At 37.7% G+C, this 22324-nt stretch overlaps 1 protein-coding gene across 1 annotated transcript in view; it reads right to left on the bottom strand.

Annotated features, from left to right (window-relative positions):
- The window catches only part of RBM25 (RNA binding motif protein 25), a 57699-nt gene extending 45424 nt beyond the window's left edge, over positions 1 to 12275 (bottom strand). Inside the window, exons 1-3 of the mRNA XM_001916283.6 lie at positions 11849 to 12275; positions 3994 to 4114; positions 582 to 631 (exon numbers count right to left, since the gene is read on the bottom strand). Coding sequence (XP_001916318.1) covers positions 582 to 631; positions 3994 to 4099 — 156 coding nt within the window. The 5' untranslated portion in view covers positions 4100 to 4114; positions 11849 to 12275. The remainder of the gene's footprint in view (positions 1 to 581; positions 632 to 3993; positions 4115 to 11848) is intronic.
- Positions 12276 to 22324: the final 10049 nt, after the last annotated feature.

Raw genomic sequence — 22324 nt, 5'->3', positions numbered from 1 at the left:
CTTTGATGAATGTAGAGAATTAAGATTCAAGACATAAGACTGAATAATGAAACACTTCAGGAGTGGAAAGGCTTCAGCAAAACTTTACAAAGCTTGAAGGTATCATACTAAAGGACAGGAAAAAACAGCTTGAAAAGGTAGGTAAGAGGAGAGAGTAGAAATACATGCAACACAAATTTCATTTCAAAATTTAAATTTGTTAGGATCATTCCTACATTTTTTTTCTCTCTCTTTTAAGAGATTAGACATGTCAGATCATTCTCCTATCTCCCAGGAGATGACTGAAAGTTGCCAGAGCCAACGTCCTAAATCTGAAAAAACAAGTATATGAAGAGTCTAGAGAATAAGAGAGGAATCATAAAACTATTTACTTAGGGAGGATATTTTAGAGGCAATTGCATATATGCATAGCTGAATGAAAATAAAACTTATTCAAATAAGTAGCATGATACACATGGGGGCTCTCACTCCCTTCCTATTATTCTTTTAAACACTTAATTTATCTGAGTTTATCAAGTTTTTTAGCTTTAAAAGCAATAACACCTCCATAGCTCCTAATTCCTCCTTAAAATTATACTTACAGTTGGAGCAGGAGCCATAATGCTCATCGGTACAGGAATCATTGGGGTCCCTAAAAAAAAAAAAGTATACTGAGTCTTAAAAATATGATTATATATGACTGCATTCTGTATCAACTACATACCATACAAATGAATATCCTCACTCATAGTTCATTTAAATAGGAATGTAGGATACTAATTAATGCCTTAGTTTCAAAAGCAATACAGCATCAGGTCAAAAGCAATACAGCATCAGGTCAGTCTACAAAAACTGACATACAACAAAAAACTATTCTAAAAGCAAAAAGGCTAACACAATATGCTTAAGGAGTATAAAATTCTGGATAGTTATCAATTCACATTCATTTGGTCAGTACATCCTCAAAGCCAGCCAACCTTCACAAATACAGATTTACTTATGGGTGAACAATGAATCCTTTAAAAGTAAAAACAGGGGCTGGCCCGGTGGCACAGTGGTTAAGTTCGCATGTTCTGCTTCGCCAGCCCGAGGTTTGCCAGTTCGAATCCCAGGTGCAGACATGGCACCACTTGACACGCCATGCTGTGGTAGGCATCCCACATATAAAGTAGAGGAAGATCGGCATGGATGTTAGCTTAGGGCCACTCTTCCTCAGCAAAAAGAGGATTGGCAGCTGATGTTAGCTCAGGGCTAATCTTCCTCAAAAAAAAAAAAAAAAAAAAAAATGGGGGCTGGACCCCTGGCCAAGTAGTTAAGTTCGCGTGCTCCGCTGCAGGCAGCCCAGTGTTTCGTTGGTTCCAATCCTGGGCACGGACATGGCACTGCTCATCAAACCACGCTGAGGCAGCATCCCACATGCCACAACTAGAAGGACCCACAATGAAGAATATACAACTATGTACTGGGGGGCTTTGGGGAGAAGAGGAAAAAAATAAAATCTTTAAAAGTAAAAACAAATCCTTTGAAGGTTAAAAAAAAAAAACCCTTTAAGAACAGGAACCAGATTAGGATGCCCACTTTCACCACTCTTATTTAACATAGTACTGGAAGTCCTAGCCAGAGCAATCAAGCAAGAAAAAAAATAAAAAGGATCCAAACTGGAAAGCAAGAAGTGAAACTGTCATTATTTGTAGATGACGTGATTTTATATACAGAAAACTCTAATGAATCCACCAGAAAAATTTTAGAAATAATAAACAAATATGGTAAAGTTGCAGGATACAAAATCAATATACAAAAATCAGTTGCGTTTCTATATACTAACAACGAAGTAGCAGAAAGAAATTAAGAATACAATCCCATTTACAATTACAACAAAAAGAATAAACTTAACCAAAGAGGTGAAAGATCTGTACACTAAAAACTATAAAACATCACTGAAAGAAAGTGAAGACAACACAAAGAAATAAAGATATTCTGTGATATGGGATTGGAACAATTAACACAGTTAAAATGTCCAGGGACTGGCCCCATGACCGAGTGGTTAAGTTCATGCGCTCTGCTTCGGTGGCCCAGGGTTTTGCCAGTTTGGGTCCTGGGCGTGGACCCAGAATCACTCATCAAGCCATGCTGAGGCAGTGTCCCACATGCCACAACTAGAAGGACCCACAACTAAAAAAAAATATACTTTGGAGCTTTGGAGAGGAGGAGGAAAAATGAAAAAAAAAAATCTAAAAATGAAATAAAATAAAACAAAATGTCCATATGTCCTAAAGCAGTCTGTAGATTCAATGCAATCCCTATCAAAGTTCCAACAACATTTTTCACAGAAATAGAACAAAGAATCCTAAAATTTATACAACAAAAGACCCCAAAAAGCCAAAGGAATCCTGAGAAAAAAGAACAAAGCTAGAGGTATCACACTCCCTGATTTCAAAATATATTAAAACCGACAGTAAACAAAATAGCATGGTACTGCCACAAAAACAGACAAGTAGATCAATGGAACAGAATCAAGAGTCCAGAAATAAACGCACACATCTATGGAAAGCTAATTTCCAAAAAGGGAGCCAAGAAAATACAAAGGAGAAAGTCTCTTCAATAAATGGTGTTGGGAAAACTGGATAGCCACACGCAAAAGAATGAAAGAAGATCATTATCTTACACCATACACAAAAATTAGCTCAAAATGGATTAAAGACTTGAATGTAAGACCTAAAACCATGAAAATTCTAGAAGAAAACATAAGACAGTACTCTTCAACATCTATCTTAGCAGCATATTTTCAAGTACCATGTCTGACAGAGCAAGGGAAACAACAGAAAAAATAAACAAATGGGACTATACCAAACTAAAAAGCTTCTGCACAGCAAAGGAAACCATCAACAAAATGAAAAAACCTAAAAATTGGGAGAAGAGGTGGCCGGCCCCAGGGCCGAGTAGTAAGTTCGCGTGCTCCGCTTTGGTGGCCCAGGGTTTCCCCGGTTCAGATTCTGGGAGCAGACCTAGCACCGCTCATCAGGCCATGCTGAGGTGTTGTCCCACATAGCACAACCAGAGGCACTCACAACTAGATTATACAACTATGTACTGGGGGGGCTTTGGGGAGAAGACGACAAAAAAAGAAGTATCGGGAGAAGATACTTGCAAACCAGATATCTAACAAGGGGTTAATATCCAAAATATATAAAGAACTCACACATGTCAACAACAAAAAAACAAGCCAATTAAAAGATAGACAAAAGATGTGAACAGACATTTCTCCAAAGAAGATATACAGATGGCCAGCAGGCACGTGAAAGGATGGTCAACATCATTATCAGGGAAATGCAAATCAAAACTACAATGAGATATCACCTCATTCGCATCAGAATGGCTATAATTAACAAGACAGGAAATAACAGGTGTTGGAGAGAAGGGAACTCTCATACACTGCTAGTGGGAATGCAAACTGGTTACAGCCACTATGGAAAACAGTATGGAAATTCCTCAAAAAATAAAGAATAGAACTACCATATGATCCAGGTATTCCACTGCTGGGTATTTATCCAAAGAACATGAAAACACGAATGCGTAAAGATACATGCACCCCTATGTTCACTGCAGCATTATTCACAATAGCCAAGACTTGGAAGCAACCTAGGCATCCATCAAGGGACAAATGGATAAAGAAGATGTGGTCTATACACAATGGAATACTACTCAGCCATAAGAAATGATGAAATCCAGCCATTTCTGACATCATGGATGGACCTTGAGGGCATTATGCTAAGCAAAATAAGTCAGAGGGAGAAAGTCAAATACCATATGATCTCACTCATAAGCAGAAGATAAAAACAACAATCACTCACAGAGACAGAGATTGGACTGGTGGTCACCAGAGGGGAAGGGGGGCGGGAGGAGGACAGAAGACATCTTTAGCACTAACAGAATCACATACCTATCATGTTCCTAAAGTTAATATTGCAATGACAAAAGTACAGGTTAAAAAAACAATGGTATCCACAAACTTACCTGGAGGTACAGGTGGAGGAAAGCCAGGAAACTGCGGGGGTGGGATCCCTGGTGGGAGTGCTGGGATTCCCATGGGAGGGCGATTCAAATGAGGGGGGAAAGACATTCTTACTGCAGCGGTCTAAAGAAAGAAATCATGACAAATCATTTTATTTGAAAACTTTACAATTTGATATGCCTGGTTTGTTGGCCTTCATTTTTAGAATATCTGCAAAATTCTAAAGTTTTCTTACCCAAAGGAGTTGGCAAAGACCCTCTTTTCTCTGTCTGTCCATTGAGAATTTTTAAAACTTAGATCTTTTCTAAAATAAGTTCCCAAAATGTACAGGATCTAAGTTCAGGATAGACTCCTACAATCATATGGGAATACATATAAAGGAAGAAAAACATTTTGAGGTTCAGTTAATATCCAAAAATTAAATACCAAACATCAACGAATCTTTCTAAACCAAATTCAGAATCCAGGAGGTATCTAACAGTTTTGGGGTTTTTTAAAAAAGTGTTCTTATGCATTCATTTTTTATACACATCAGCACCCTGAAAACTAAACTTACAAAGTTTCACATTTTTGTTGATTCAATGTTGGTCAGTTCCTCAAAGACAAATGAATGTCTCAGTGAACAAACCTGAGGAGGAAAAAACCTCCTGAACATCAGCTCATATTATAACCATCCAAATATAAGGAGAATGTATAATTTGTGACAATGAGAAAAAAGTCATAATTTTTCTGAAACTTAAAAGCAAACTTAACCATTCTTGAATGAAATTCAATTAAACAAATAAATGAAATTCAAGAATCAGATGGCAGCATTTGATTTTTAAAAATACAAGAACACAGCGAACTGTTTCATTTGGTTTGTGATATTACTTAAACTTATTTTTGTCTCTTAGTTAAGAGAATAGAAGTATTTAAGACTTTTCCTCCCCCCTCAAGTTTTTTTCCAACATACTCAAGTGTCTAGACTACTGGGCAAAGTAGAAAACTAATGTTAGGATGTCCTAGGAGGATTCCATGCACCAATTTAAAAAAGCAGCCATTAATAAGAGAGTTGATGTCATATCTATGATGTCACTAAAAATAATGATTTGATTAACAGGAGATATTTTTGTTGGACACTAGGATAAATTCCTCTACCTCTGCTCTGTAACTGAAGGAGCCTAGAGTTGTTAGAAGCTTTTAAAAAATGTTTGTCTCAACAGAAAAAGACAAACACCATATGATTTGATTCACATGTGGATGATAAACAAATATATGGACAAACAGAACAGATCAGTGGTTACTAGAGGGGAAGAGGGTTGGAGGGTGGGCATAAGGGGTGAAGGGGCACATATATATGGTCACTGACAATAATGTACAACTGAAATTTCAATGTTATAAACTATTATGACCTTAATGAAATAAAAAAATAAAAAATACATATCTGTCTCTACTCTTCTTTTTCATGTTTTAATACAGTGTTTTACTCACCCTTCAGAAGAGAGAAGATAAAAGTGCATGTCGTCTTCTATTTCCTTGCCCCCTAAATCCCAACAGTTTGGTATATATCATTGTATTCTTCTAAATATCTTTCTAGACACAAACTAATATATAATCATTTCTGTTTTTCTGCAATATAATCATACTATATTGTTGTGTGCATTTCTCCCTCATTATCATTAACATCTCTTCATGTCAACCCATAAAGTTCTGTTCTGTTCTTCACAATGCAGCAAACTATTATAATACAGACATACAATAATTATTCAACCAACATTGACGGTTGGCTCCACATTTTATCTCTTACAAATAATGCTGAACACTCTTGGATATATAACTCTATGCATCTTTGCAAGTAATTTTATAACACAGATTAGTACTGCACGTAGCCACACTTTACCTCCAAATCATCCTCCAAAACTAGTGTACAAATTTATAGTCTTCCCACCAATATATGGATATTCCCTTTCCTCACAGCCTCACCATCACTGGAATAAATCAGCGCTTAAGTTATAGCAATCTGATAGGTAAAAACTACTGTCTTACTTCAATTTGCGTTTCCCTAATCACTAATGAGGTTGAGCATTTTTTTACCTGTTTACTAGACATTTCTTTAAAACAGTCTTAGAAACGTATGTCCTTCAGATTCACAGTTGTTCTTCCTCAGTGTTCTTTTGACTTAGTAAGTTAGGATAATACAATACTCTATAAAATCTAAACTTCAATTTCAGAAAACACAGTACACTTAAAATATTTAGAAAGCTTTACAGGTAAAACAAATTACTAGGATGACTTCATATACTTAGCAAATAAGGTAATGGAAATGCTTTAAAATTTTAAGTAGGTATCAGCATAAATTAAATAGGAAAAATACAACTAATTTAAGATTATAAATGTGTTGAATTTTTTAATAATCTTTTTGTAATACTTTTTGCCCAAAAACAAAAACAAATATTCTACAAGGAAGGGGGTGGGAGCATATCTCCTTCTAAAACAGAGAGGGCTGCTGTCCTACTTACAGAGGCTCTTGTATTATCATTATAATACTCTATCTCAGCACTTTCTTAGGAGGGCAGTTGGTATTAATACCTGTTGAATAAATAAATTAATCAATGAATAAATCAGTAAACAAATAAAACTCTGAGGACCTCATTAAATAAATTTATTAAGACGCTATAGGGGAAGGGTGGGGGGAAAAAAAGCTACTACATGCCAGGTACTATGCTAGCAATGACCCAGTGCCTAGCCTCACAATTATAAAGATCAAGCCAAGAATTTAACTTTAGAATCATTTTTTCCCAAGTACTGGATGTAAAAACCATTAAAAAAAAAAAAAAAACTTCTATGTTCTTGGTGTTTAAACTATTTCATGGTTTTTAAATGTATGACTCATTCTGTGAAGAGTTAACCAGATTATGTTTAATTTTAGTTTATGCCAATATACATTCCATTCACTTCTAATTTATCTATGAAGTATTTCCCTTTTACTTGGAACTGTTCAAAACTTGCTTATTCATAGGATGAACTTCAAAGGTAAAGGTAATCTTAATAAGATAATAGCTCCTCCTATGGAAATTCAGAAAACAAACATTTCTGGTGATCTCTGATAAACACTAATGTTCACTTTAAACATCCTAAAACGAGAGTATCAGCCACTTATTTCAACATAAAGTTTTAGTTTTGACATACATGAAAATGATTCAGAATAAACTTTTATAACCAGAAACAAAGTTCATCAGTTTTTACTGATAGTCGATAAAGTGTAATACTGTCTTATAATAAATGATATAGATATTCAAAGTTGGTAGGTACTTTGTAGAATGAAGTAGGGAAGAGAGCTAGAGAGAGCTTTATTTTAAACGTGATGGTCAGGCCTCATCAAGGTGACATTTGAACAAAGACTTGAAAGAGGGTGAGGCAGGAAACCCTACTCACATCTGGGGGCAATAGCCTTCTGAGCAAAGGAAACAGCAAAAACAAAGAGCCTTAGGTGGGCATGGAGTTTTTGCAGGAGGAACAGCAAAGCCAACGGATGGAGCAGAATACTCAAAAGTAGAGGAAAGTCGGAGATAAATGGCGAGTGTTATTTGAGGAGAGGGTTCAGAGAGTGTAGGGTTTTGTTGGCCACTATAAAAGGTTTTGTGTTTTACTCTGAGATGGAAAACATTTGAAAGGTTTTTGACTTGATTTACATTTTAAGTGTCACCGGCCACTTGAGTTAAGGTAAGACTGGGGGAGAACAAGGGTAGAAGCAAGAGACTACTGCAATTATCCAGACAAGAGAAGGTGGTCTGGAAAAGCTGGTAGCAGTGAAATCAGTAACTAAGTTTTAGATTCTGGATATACTCTGAAGGTATCCAATTGTTGAGGGATTGTGTGAGGAGTTTAAGAAAAAGAGAGACGCAGTCATTATTTTATTAGTACTGAAATGACTTAAATAGCATCTTGAAAATATTTCAATAGAAGTCCTTCACTTTTAGAAGGCTCAAGGCACTTTTACTTGCTAAGTATGAAACTTTATGGCTCAAAGTAACAAAAACAAGCACCTAAGACGAAGTGTTCCCTATCTCTAGTGAGGCAGTGGTCATACAGGTTTAAGAATTTGTCAGAATTCACTGAAATTAAAATGGGTGCATTTTATTGTATGTAAATTTTATCTCAATAAATTTGGTCCTAAAAAAACCAAGCTTCTGGGGCCGGCCCCATAGCCAAGGGTTAAGTTCGTGCACTCTGCTTCAGCAGCCCAGGGTTTCACCAGTCCGGATCCTGGGCGCAGACATGGCACCGCTCCTGAGGCCATGCTGAGGCACGTCCCACATAGCACAACCAGAAGGACCTACAACTAGAACATACAACTATGTACTGGGGATCTTTGGGGAGAAGAAGGAAAAAACAAGATTGGCAACAGATGTTACCTCAGGTGCCAATGTTAAAAAAAAAAGCCAAGCTTCTAAGATTTATCTCTACCACTCAACATACACACGCATTCTGCTTTTCTCTTTTTCACTTTTTTCTCTTTACCCTCTTAAACCACTCTTTTTTCCAGCACTCTGAGAATACCATTACTGCTTATAAGCATTCCTCCACTGCAGATTTATCCCGACAGAAAGAAAATATTTCATCAGGGATAGATTTACAAGCTAACTCCATCAAGACACTGCGTGTCAAATTTCTGAAATGGTAAGAGACCAATGAACCAACAGATAGATTCTCCACAGCAAACACTCATATCCAACTTATTAATTCATTCAATAAATATCTAGCTCCAATTATGTGATACGTTCTTTTCCAAGTATTATTTTTACTAGTTCTGAAAGAGCAAATGTTGTTATTATATAAAGTTATACAGCCAGTCCAGTGGCTCTACATTGACTATAAATAATTATTAGTGTAGCATGTACTGTTTCCTACTCTGACAGCCTGCAAAGTACAACGGACTGACATAACTGCCCCAGCCTAAGCAAAGCAAGCCCTTCAAAATACCATTTCTCACATTGAATTTCCACACACCTGGAGTCTTCAGGAGCTATTCCTAGGAAAAAGTGTTCCATGTCCAAAGAAGAATGGGAAATACTCAATTAACAAAAAGTTTCTTTTACAGGAAAGCTTGTTGCAGAAAATACTCATGTTCTGAGTCTCCAAAAAGGGAGCTGATCTTTTTCTGAGATTTCCACTTTGCTATTTTACCATTTTCAATGATTAAAAAGCAATACTCTATAAAGATTAGTGGTAGTATGGAGCTGGGGTGAGAACACAGTGACTTGTAAACAGGAAACAGGTATCCTTTTGGGGTAATGGTTGCACAACTCTGTACATTTACTAAAAATCACTGAATTGCACACTTACAAGTGAATTTTATGTCAATTACACCTTGGTAACGCTCCTTAAAAAAAAAAAAGCAATACCAATTCAGGACAATTTCAGGCAAAATCCAATTAAGACCTGTAGGTTAGACAATATTGTATCAATATTAACTTCCTGACTTTGATCACTGTACCGTTGTTAAAGAAGAGAACATCCTTGTTTTTAGAAAACAGACATCTAAGTATTTGGGGTGCAGGGACACCACATCTGCAACTTACTAGCAAAACATTTCACAAGAAAATCATGGAGGAAAGGGAAGAGAAGGATGAAGCAATTGGTAAAATGTTAACATTTGGGGAATCTGGGTGAAAAGTATTTGAGAATTCTTTGTCCTATTCTTGTATCTTTTTAAGTTTGAAATTAAGTCAAAATAAAAAATTGAAAAAAGCAGTATCAATAATTCTGGTTAGTGGAAATATTAAGTTTTTATTTTCTTAAGTTTCAAAATTCAAAAAAAAGGTAAAAAAGCTATTCAGAAACTTTAAGGAGCATCCCATCAAAATCCTCTTTTATGAATGGCAGTAGTAGTAGCAGCAAAGACTAACAAGAGATTAAAAAAATAAACAATGTTTTTCTAAGACATTAAAAGATTCAATAATTACTTTTGCATTCAAAGTTATAAATCACGTGTAAACGAGAAAAGTACTGTAGTTAATCTGTCTGTGGCCAAAAAAGGAAACTGAAAATCCCAAACTTACATTAAGTCTGAAGTAGTTACCCAATATTGAAATGTACTCATTTTATTTAAAAAATATATTTAGAGCCTTAAGACAGTGGAATAAAAAGATAGCAAGCCACAAAATTTTTAAAAACTTAGCCAAAATTATTTTTAAGGTATGGTGCCAATATCCAATAGTGGGGCAATAAAATTTTCTTTCTAAAAGTTTTGGTAACCTACCAAAAAAAAAGGAAAAAGAATCCACTTTGGGGACCAAAAAGGAAATTTGGTGACCCCAGAAGATGGATTATTTAACAAAAATATCAACTAACATTTTTATTTACTTTTGTTTACAAAAGCCTTCAACATTTATTATTCTCATTTCATCTCCCGAATTACCTGGTGTAGATCTATTATTCTCCTTTTACAGATGAAGAAGCTAACTTGTCCAAGGGAACACAGAAGTATATAGGGACTCTAAGGTCCCCCCATCCTGAAATTCCCAATCCAAAGGCTGTTTTCACTGTATCACAATGCCTCTTTCTAGTAATAACATGCCAATGTGAAACTTCTTATTAAGGATTGACTTTATTTATAAAAGTCTATCCAGAGTACACTGGAAGAAATGTTAGAGTCAGGGTTAGGCTCCTGTACGTCACTGGAAATTCTTAAACAACAAATAATATTAGTTAATATGGACTAAACACTACATTACCTGCGTATTGCACCAAGGATTTTACACACGTTTTTGCCAACTAATCCCCAATCCCAACAACCAATAAGATGAATTCGAATAGTATAGTGTCTACTTGAATCATGAGGAACTGATGCCTTTCTAGATCTCTGAATGTTTTTTGAACCAATCTTTTAAAACGTAAAGCTCCCAAGACAATATGAAAATTGTTTATACACTACTGCCAACTACCTAATTCACAGTCCTTCACACTACAGCAGTCTGGTGCAAGAGAAGTCCAATCTCTTCCCTTCTTTTGGTCTGCTCCTCTCTGCCCAGTATCAAAACGGCTTTTCCATGGCAATATAAATCCATATTACATAACTTCAAAATAATCTTCACACTCCTAGATCTATTTCGAAAAACGTATTTAGAAAGTTGTATTGAAGACCAAAGGGTGAGAAAGTAACACATTTTAATGTGGAGCTTGGCAATCGCCTAGAATGAATGGAGATACAGTTTACTGCAACCTTCAATGGAGGAAGGGGGCAGGACCACGATACTCATCACAGTCTTAGATAAGCAACCCAGAAGAGTGCTAAAAAGGGTGGGCATTATCTACATTCGGGGTGGGGTAGGGGGTCAGCTCACTTCGGTGGCGGGCTCGAGATGACCAAAGAGAAGAGGAAGGGAAAGAAATTCATTGGTGGCCAGCACCTCGCTAAACAGGGTGGGCGCAGGCTGGCTTCAGGCAGAGCCTGGGGCAAGTGTGTCCTAGGCCCGGAAATTTACCGTGGGGTTCCGCAGGCTCGGGCTAGAAAAGAGCCTCAGGAAAGGGCTCCCCAGGGGCTGACCGACTGTTCTGTGGCAACCGTGGAGCCCAGAATGGGCCGAGGCGATCTACTGTGTGGCGAGCCACGGAAGGGAAAAGGGAAAGTGGGCGACAATGCAAGGAGGGAAGCTCTGGCGGTAGGTCCGGCAGCCAAGGGCTCCTGACGGGCCCACTGGTTTCCGAGGCCTCAGAGAAGCGGAGAAACCCAAGCCTCGTGCCGTCCCCTCCCCCACCCTGCCCCCCCTCACCCCCATTCCACCTCGGCCCTTTCGCAGCCTCCCCGGCTTTCCCTCCCCCAGCCGAGGTACCCGGTCTCCCGGTTTCCACACGCGTTCAGAGGCATGAACTCACCCGCCGCTGAGGAAACGGTACTGTCTTCAAGGCCTTCCGCGCTCCAGGTTACGAGTGGGCTCCACCGGTTCGAGGCTTCTGCGCGCCGCTCACCGGTAGACCGCTCCCGAAGCGCCTACTCGCACAGGCCGCAAACACAGCCGCGCTGCGCGGGGAGCCTGTGGAGGTCTTCCTCTTGCCCGGCGTGCACTGCGGCCGGGGGAGTGGAGAGAAGAATCATAGAGAAGTACGTATAGAGATAGTCTTCACTGTTGGCTCTGACTCACCATGCAGCGGCAAAATAACCATAGAGAAGGAGCATCTAGTGGGGACTAGAGAGGCTCAAGCTGTAAATTACGACCCACCCTGCCATTTTTGATTGGAGCTGATTGAATCTTATGACTACGCGACGCCATCTTGAGGTCAAGGTTCCGGCTGGGCACGGCGTGAGGGCTGTTAGAGGATTTCTCACTTTTTGTAGTTTGTGTTTTGGGTGTTAGAACCTTACCCTGTTGATTGAGGTTCGGTGGACTGATAACTGGACATCACCCAGCAACTCAGTAGAAACCCCAAGTGCTGATCTTTCCCTAGAAAACAGCTACGCTTGATACCAAGAGATACTTGGCAAAGGTCGTGATGGTTTTTCAAAAGGTGCACGCACACGCACAAAAAGCATATTATGCGCGCGGTTGGGGCCAAAAGAGGTGGCCAGAAGATATTTGAAATACTTAAAACGGTCTGTAATAACATTTAACACACCTTTCATTCTGTAATGTAAACGTGCTAAAAAGGATTTAACTTATTAGCATAATGGAAATAAACTAATCACGAATGATTAGATTATACAATTTAGGGACTTTATGGTCAGTATCTATGTACAAGCCTTTGTTTCTCAAATGCTTGCTTCTCAGAAGCTTATAATTTATTCAATATAAAATTGTCTCCCTGAGTCCCTGGTGCAGAGCTAAGAGCTGGGAGTAGGAAGGTAAATGGGACTGAGATATTACTCCTGTTGAGGAGGAGCTGCAAATAACGTGGAATAGCTGACACTCTGACCACTGTATATAAAATTGAAACGTACCTATCTGCTTTTCCTATTTAATTTTACTCTATAGGACTTACCACCATCTACTGTAATATATATTTTTCTTATTTATTTTATGGTTTGTGCCTACCTACTAGATGTAAACTCAAGGAGTGCAGTGATTGTTTTGTTCGCGGCTGTGAATGAAATGCCTAGAACAACGCCTGGTCATAGCAAGTGCTCAATAAATGTCGAATGAAATAAATGATTACATAGGAGTACCAACAGAACATAAAATGCAGTGGGAGACTAATGGGAAAGGCTGTAACATTATTACCGTCTAAAATTTACATCCATCTGTATTTCTGCTTGCTAGGTCTCCTTACCATTAAGTAGGGCTAATAATACCTACTCTCAAGAGCTATTCCAAGGATTAAATTAACTGATGCATGCGATGTAGTTTGTTCAGGAAAGTGCTAGTCAAACGCTAGTTACATTTTACAAATAGTTTGTAACCTTTTCTCACAACCAAAGGCATAAACACAGGAATCCTCTCAGGCTACTCTGTATCCCTTTGTATTGTTAAAAACATTGTACACAAATTCATGTATAATTTGTATAATAAAATAAAAACCTTAGAGAGAAGTCATCTCAAGCAACAATTTGCTAACTTTCCTGTAGTATACATTTGTTATGTTTAACCAGCATCCATTCCCTTGCCTTTGGTAATGGCACTCCAAATCCCCTAAAAAGAAACCATCCTTCCTTTACCCCAGATCTTTGTAGTTTAGATAGGAAGTCCCAGCTCTAGCCATACCTCTTAGGACACAGAGATAGACTTATAACCCAGTCAAAGCCTGGTAATATAGCCCTTACATTGTACCAAGAACTTTTTAAAGCATCTTGCAAATATCAGCAATTTTAATCCTCACAGCAACGCACTGAAGTAGGAACTATTTTGATACAGATGAAGAAACTAAGGCTTGGAGAGCTTAAATAACTTGCCCAAGTTTATGTATTTAGTAAGTAACGGAGCCAGTCTGGTTCCTGAGCCCATCCAGGAATACTACTAAAAAGAGGCGTGGGGGTGGGGATGGGGAACTCTATCTTTTTCACTTAATTTAAATTTGGGAGGATTTAAGCTCGGAACTACTGGGCATACGAATGAAACCATCAGAGAAGAAAGCAGAGCTAAGAAGTGAGAGATTTTTGACAATATCATTGGAGAACATGGATTCAGCCATTCTTGAAGCCAGTTATGCTTCTAGGCATCTCAGTATGTATGCCAATAAATTCCTTTTCCTAAATCAGTTTGAAATGAATTTTCTATCCCTTCAACAGAAAGAGCCCTAAATGATATACTTGTATATCATTTGTAGAAAATAAGCCAGGCCATTCACCTGCAATGACAGTCAAGCACCTCCTGAGGAGTTTTTCCTCACAAGCCCTTGCTGAGGAAAGTGGCTATAGATAATTGATTTGGATATTGGTGGCCATATTATGTGCCTTCTGATCCTTTTGCTATGACACATCTGACCCAACCAGTCAGCAGAATATCATGTGACCTGTCAGGAAAACAGCCTTAGCAGGAAAAACATACTTTAGTTGGACCAAGCAGATCCTCTCAAGAATTTAAACTGGAGATGTAGGGGAGTCAATGAATTGATAGTAAAAGAGAAATGGAACGGTAAGTGATAGAGATGGTGAATCATATCAAAGACAGAGGGTCACTAGAATAGGCATCTCTGTGCCCTGCATTGGGAGGAGGAAATTATTCAAATACTTGTCGAGGCACCTGAGCTGTCATCAGAACTGCTGGAGCTAAGGCAGGATCCTGATGAGATTCAGTCTCCCAGAGTTCCAGCCATGTTGCTTTAGCTCCTGCTTCATCGTTTCAGGGCGTACATCACTGTATGATAATCATGTTTCTCACATAGTCTCCCTATTAGACATTATGTTCCTTCAAGGAAGGGACCGTGTGTTTATTCACCTTTAAATGGCCAACTAGACACATATCATTTACAAAATTAATATCTGATTTTTTTAAAATCACAACAAAATATCTTTAAAATACAACAAAATAATTTTAAACAGCCAGATATCAGTTTTTTTCTCCAGCTCTCTGCCTAGAGCTCTAATTCAGGCTACTTTGTCATCAAGATGCAGACTTTATGTGAATTCAAACAGCTGCCACTTGGCATTATTAAAATATCTGTGTAATTATAGAAGATAGATATATTGTGTTAGACCTTCTAAAGTTATCGAAAAACAAATAATAATATTGGGTGGAAGAGGAAATAAGTGTTTAAAAAGAGGCAATTTTCCATATAAAGTGATGAGTTAGAATATGTTTTTGGGTCATAGACTTCAAAAATAGAAAGTCTGTTGAAATGTTATGACAGAAACATGCAAAGTATTGGTAGCAGCACTTAGCCCAGGCTGGGAATCTGGGGAAGTCAGAGAAGGCTTCCAGGAGGAAGTTATTATCCTGAGCTGTGTCTTAACCAGGACAACAGAGGAGCACAAATGATGGATAAAATATGAAAAGTGTCCCCCTTTATTAGTAATCATAGAAATGCCAATACCATAGCAGGATATCACTTTAAAGCCATTTCATTGGTAAAAATTAAGAAGTCTGCTAATACAAGGATGTAAAATAACAGGAACACTTAGATATTGCTGGTGCAAGTTTATATTGGTACAACCACCTTGGCATAACCTAGAATAATAAAGGATGTGCTTTCCCTATGACCCAGCAGTTCCATTCCTAGGTTTATATAGAGAAACCTTTGCATATATGCACCAGGACACACGTTCAGCAATATTCATAGCACCGTTATTCATAAAGGAAAAAAATATTGGAAATTGCTGAAATGTCTGACAAGAGAATGGATAACATTTTCAAAAAGTCACATAATGAACATTATATAAAAATAGAATGAACAAATTGCAGTTACACGCATGAGCTATTCAGTGAAAAAAGCAAGTCGGAAGTCTATATATTGTACAATACCATTATTATACAGATAAAAAGTAATAACATTGTTTAAAGAAACATATATATGTGATAAAACTATTTTTTAAAATCAAAGGAATAATTAATTGAAAATTCAGGGTAGTGGTTGCCTCTTGGAATTACTATTTCCCTCCTAGAGGGAACAAAGGTGATGAGACTGCAAAAAAAATATAGGTAGCCTCAATGGTTTTGGTAATGTTCTAGCTCATAAATTCAGGGGTGAGTTTACTGGTTTTCATTTTATTATTATGCTTCATAATTTACATAGGCATTACATATATTTTCAATATAGCAAATATACATAAATTTAAGTTAAAAATAAATTATGCGGGGCCTGCCTGGTGGTGCAGTGGTTAAGTTCACAGGTTCCGCTTCTTGGTGACCTGGGGTTGGCCGGTTCGGATCCTGGGTGCTGACGTGGCACTGCTTGCTACACCATGCTGTGGTAGGTGTCCCACATATAAAGTAGAGGAAGATGGGCACGGATGTTAGCTCAGGGCCAGTCTTCCTCAGGAAAAAGAGGAGGATTGGCAGCAGATATTAGCTCAGGGCTAATCTCAAAAAAAAAAAATAAATAAAATTAATTATAAATAAATAAATAAATTATGCAACTGTTTCTATATATGTATAGAAATATATGATTTTATTGTGCTTTTTAAAATTTTACATAAGTGGAATCATAAAGTTATTCAACTTTCACTCATTAATAGGGCTAGGGGCTTTTTAAAAAATGATAATCCATATATGGAAATCTACCTCATTTAAAAAACTGATCTACCTCATTTTTAAAATGGCCACATTGTCACAGTGTGAGGACTAGAAAGTTTTCAGAAGCAAGTAATAGACAACCCAACTCAAACTGGCTTAAACAGTAAGGAACGTGTTGGTTCATCCAGCAGAAAGACCAGATAGGCTGCCCTACAGGGTTGGATGATCCAGAGACCCAATCAATAATCTTATCAAGAAAAAGTTCTTCCTGTCTTGCTTTTTTCCTGTCTCTCTGCTCCACCTTCTCTGTGTGGGCCTCATTCTAAGGCTGGCTTTCCTCACGGTCATAGGATGGCTACATTGAGCCCTCATGCTTTTTAATTCACCAGAGAGAGTAAATGGGTTTCAGAAACTCTCCCAGAAGATCAAAGAAGAACTTTCCAGAAACCCCAGGAACCCAAATTGAGTCACACCTAAACTGAGTTTCTTGCTCTTGCCGGAAACAATCACTGGCAAGATAGATGCAATTACCCTTAGACAATCAGGCCTATCTCTTGGGCTAAGGATGAAGTTACCTTTCTCTGAAATCCAACCTCTATACTGGGAAAATGTGGCTATCTGAACAAAATTTGAATTCTGTTAGAAAAGAGGAAGAGGGAAATGGATACCGAGAAGGCAACCATCGTCTACTATACAGTTTATTTACTCATTCCCTTATTTGTGGACATTTGCTTCCAATTCGTGTACATTTAAACAATCTTGCAGTTACCATCTTTATACACATTTCCTTCAAAATGTGTGTCGATAATTCTCTAAGAGTGATATGCAGGAGTGGAAAGGCAAGGTAGATGGGTATGCTAATTTCTAAATTTGAATAGACACTACCAAATAGCTCTTCAAAAGGCTATACCAATTACATTTCTACAAATGGTTTAAACTTAAAAATATATATATACCCCTCTAATAGAAGACAATGACATTTAATTTAGTTTAACTTTCATTTCCCTGACTTCTCCTGGTGAAGGTATCTTTTCCTACAACTGTTATCTGAACCTAGTCTCCACCAATCCAATGAAACGACATCTACATTTTTGCTAAGTCTAGTGGACATTTCTTAGCCTTTATCTTATTTTACTCCTCTAGCATCTAACACTTCTGACCACTACACTTGGACAAAACCTCTTTCCTTGGCTTCAGCGTCCCACACTTTTCCTCCTACCACTCTGCTTCCTCCTCCGTTTCCTTAGAAGGGTCCTTTTATGTTCACATCTTGAAATGTTGGTGTTCCTCAGGGTCCTGTTGTGGGCCTCCCACTCTTCTTACCCTAAGTGATTCCGCAGCTGACTCCTCCCTCTACTCACAGGGCTTCAACAACCTTCTGTTCCCAGATCAATATCTGTAGCCTAGATCACCTGAGTTCCCTTCTCTTATTGGCCAGCTTCCTACTGAGTATTTCCACCAGAATATTCTCTGGGCACTTCATGGGCAAAACCACACTCATTATTGTCTCCCGTGTTTTTCGTTTTTTTTAAAGTAAAATTCACATAAAACTCACCATTTTAAAGATTTTTAAATGTTTTACAATTCAGTCACTTTCAGAACATTCACAATATTGTGTAGCAATCACCACTAATTCCAGAACATTTTCATCACCCCAAATAGAAACTCCATACACACTGAGCAGCTGCTCCCTATTACCTGCCCCCCACAGCCACTGGCAACCACTAATTGGCTTTCTATCTCTATAGATTTTCCTATTCTGGGGATTTCCTATAAATGGAATCATAGAATATGTGGCCTTTTGTGTCTGGCTTCTTTAACTTAGCATGTTTTAAAGGTTCATCTATTTTGTACCATGTGACAGTACTTCATTCTTTTTTATGGCTGCATAATATGCTGGTGTATGGATATGCCACATATTATTTACCCATTCATCAGTTAATGGACATTTGGGTTGTTTCCATCATGAATAATGGTGCTATGTACACTTGTGTACAAGTTTTTGTTTGAACGTATGTTTTCAATTCTCTTAGATATATCATTAGAAGTGGAATTGCAGACCATATGGTCATTCTATGTTTAACTTTTTAAGGAAATGCCAAACTGTTTTCCACAGCAGCTGCACCATTTTATATTCCCACTAGCAAAGTTTGAGGATTCAAATTTCTCCACATCATTGCCACCGCTTGTTATTCTCTGAGTTTTTTTCTAATTATACCTGTCCTAGTGGGTATGAAGTGATATCTCATTGAGGTTTTGATTTACATTTCTCTAATGTCTATTGATGTTGTGTATCTCTTCATGTGCTTGTTGGCCATTTGTGTGTCTTCTTTGGAGAAATATCTATTTAAATCCTTTGCCTATTTTTAATTGGGATATTTGACTTTTATTATTAAGTTTTAAGATTTCTTTATGTATTCTGAATATTAGACCCAGATATATGATTTGCAAATTTTTTTTCCATCCTGTAGGTTGTCCTTACACCTTCTTTGCAGTGTCCTTTGATGCACAAAACTTTTAATTTTTTTTTTAAGATTTTATTTCTCCTTTTTCTCCCCAAAGCCCCCCAGTACATAGTTGTATATTTTTAGTTGTGGGTCCTTCTAGTTGTGGCATGTGGGATGCCGCCTCAGCATGGCTTGATGAGCAGTGCCATGTCCGTGCCCAGGATCCAAACTGGTGAAACCCTGGGCCGCCAAAGCAGAGTATGCGAACTTAACCACTAGGCCACAGGGCTGGCCCCAAAAGTTTTAAATTTTGATGAAGTCCAATTTATTTATTTTTTTCTTTGCTTGTGCTTTTGGTGTCATATTTAAGAAGCTGTTGCCTAATCTAGGGTGTCTTAGTCTGTTCAGGCTGCTATAACAAAGCACCACAGACTAGACAGCTTATAAACAGAAGAAATTTACTGCTCTCAGCTCTGGAAGGTAGAAGTGGAAGGTCAGAGTGCCAACATGATCAGAGGAGAGCCCACTTCTGGGTTGCAGACTTACTGTATCTTCACGGGGCAGAAGTGGCTAGGGAGCTGTGGAATCTGTTTTATAAGGGCACTAATCCCATTTGTCAGGGCTCCACCCTCATGACCTAATCACTTCCCAAAGACCCCACCCACTAATATTATCACCTTTGGGGGTGGGATTTCAACATATGAATTTTGGGGAAAACAGACATTCAGACATTAGCACAAGGTCATGAAGATTTAGATCTATATTTTTTCTAAAAGTTTTATGCTTTTGGCTCTTACCTTTAGGCCTTGGATTCATTTGAGTTAATTTTTGTATATGTTGTGATATAGGGATCCAAATTTGCTCTTCTGTATGTGGATCTCCTGTTATCCCAGCACCAATTGTTAAAAAGACCATTCTTGGGGCTGGCTGACAAACAGATGCCCAGCAGGTACATCAAAAGGTGCTCAACATCACTAATGATCAGGGCAATGCAAATCAAAACCACTGTGAGATATCACCTCACACCTGTTAGAATGGCTATTATCAAAAAAAAAACAAGAAATGACAAGTGTTAATGAGGATGTGGAGAAAAGGGAACTCTTGTGCACTGTTGGTAGGAATGTAAATTGGTGCAGCCACTATGGAAAACAGTATGGAGGTTCCTCAAAAAGCTAAAAATAGAAATACCATACAATCCAGGTATCCCAGTACTGGGTATTTATCCAAAGAACATGAAATCAACAATACAAGAGATTTATGCATCCATATGTTCATTGCAGCATTATTCACAATAGCCAAGATGTGGAAGCAACCCAAGTGCCCGTCAATTGATGAACAGATAAAGAAGATGCGGTGTATATATATAATGGAATACTACTCAGCCATAAAAAAAGACAAAACCATCCCATTTGCAACAACATGGATGAGCCTTGAGGGTACTATGTTAAGTGAAATGGGCCAGACAAAGACACTGTATGATTTCACTCAGATACGGAAGATAAACAAACACATGGATAGGGAGAACAGATTAGTGGTTACCAGAGGGGAAGGGGATGGGGGGTGGGCAAAAGGGGTAAAGGGGCACATATGTATGGTGATGGATAAAAACTAGACTATTAGAGGTGAGCATGCTGCAGTCTATACAGAAACTGATATATAATAATGTATACCTGAAATCACACAATCTTATAAACTAATATGACCTCAATAAAATAATTTAAAAAAACAGAACTACCATATGATCCAATAACTCTACTTCTGGGTATTTATCTGAAGAAAATGAAAGCACTCCCTTGAAAATATATATGCACCCCCATATTCATTGTAGCATTATTTACAATAGGCAAGATATGGAAGAAACCTAAATGTTCACCGATGGATGAATGGATAAAGAAATTATCCATTAATTAACATAAGGGAATATTATTTGCCCATAAAAAAGAATGAAATTCTGCCATTTGTGACAACATGGATGGACCTTGAGGGCGTTATACTATGTGAAATAAGTCAGACAGAGAAAAACAGATACCATAAGATCTCACTTACATGTGGAATCTAAAACAAAACAAAAAAAGAAAAACAAAGCAAAAAAACCCATCAAGCTGACAGATACAGAGAACAGATTGGTGATTGCCTGAGGTGAAGGGTGGGAGGTAGGTGAAAATGAGTGAAGGGGGTCAAAAGTTACAAACTTCTCGGTATAAAATAAATAAGTCACGTGGGTATAATGTATAACATGGTAACTATAGTTATTAATACTGTACCGTATATTTGAAAGTTGCTAAGAGAATAAATCTTTTTTTTTTTTTGGAGGAAGATTAGCCCTGAGCTAACATCTGCTGCCAATCCTCCTCTTTTTGCTGAGGAAGACTGGCCCTGAGCTAACATCCGTGCTCATCTTCCTCTACTTTATATGTGGGATATCTACCAAGCGTGGCTTGCCAAGTGGTGCCATGTCCGCACCTGGGATCTGAACCGGCGAACCCCAGGCCGCCCAAGCAGAACATGCGCACTTAACTGCTGCGCCACCGGGTTGGCCCCCTGAGAATAAATCTTAAAAGTTCTTATCACAGGGAAAAAAATTTTGTAACTATGTATGGTGATGGATGTTAACTAGACTTATTGTGATGATTATTTTGCAGTGTATACAAATATTGAATCATTATGTTGCACAGCTGAAATGAATATAATATTATATGCCAATTATGCCTCAATAAAAAAAGTGAGTTGAGAAGTGTCCCCTCCTCTTCTATTTTCTGGTAGAATTTGTGGAGAATTGGCATTGTTCCTTCCTTAGGTGTTTGGTAGAATTGACCAGCAAAGCCATCTGGGCTTGCAATTGTCTTTGTGGGAAGGTTTTAAACTGAAATTCAACTTAATAGATAAAGGGTTAGTCAGGTTATGTTTCTTTTTGACTCATATTTGGCAGTTGGTATTCTGTAAGGAATTTGGCCATTTCTTGCAAGTAGTTGAATTTATTGACATAAAGTTATTAATAATAATTCCTCATTATTTTTTTTACTGTGGTAGGATTTGTAGTGGTTTTCTTTCCCATTTTTATAGTGGCATTTGTGTCTTTTTTCATTTTTTTCTAAGTCTAGGCATAAATTTACCAATTTTTAAAAATATTTTCAAAGAATCAGGTTTTGGATTCTTTTCTCTGTTGTTTTCTATGTCATTGATTTCTACTCTTAATTATTTTATTCTCTCTGATTATTTTGGATTTAACTTGCTCTTGTTTCTTGTTTCATAAGATGATACCCTAAATAACTGATTCAAGACCTTTATTCTTTTCTGAGACA

Source organism: Equus caballus, chromosome 24, assembly GCF_041296265.1.
Source record: "Equus caballus isolate H_3958 breed thoroughbred chromosome 24, TB-T2T, whole genome shotgun sequence".
Classification (NCBI taxonomy): Eukaryota; Metazoa; Chordata; class Mammalia; order Perissodactyla; family Equidae; genus Equus; species Equus caballus.
This window is presented reverse-complemented; position numbering and strand designations above follow the sequence as displayed.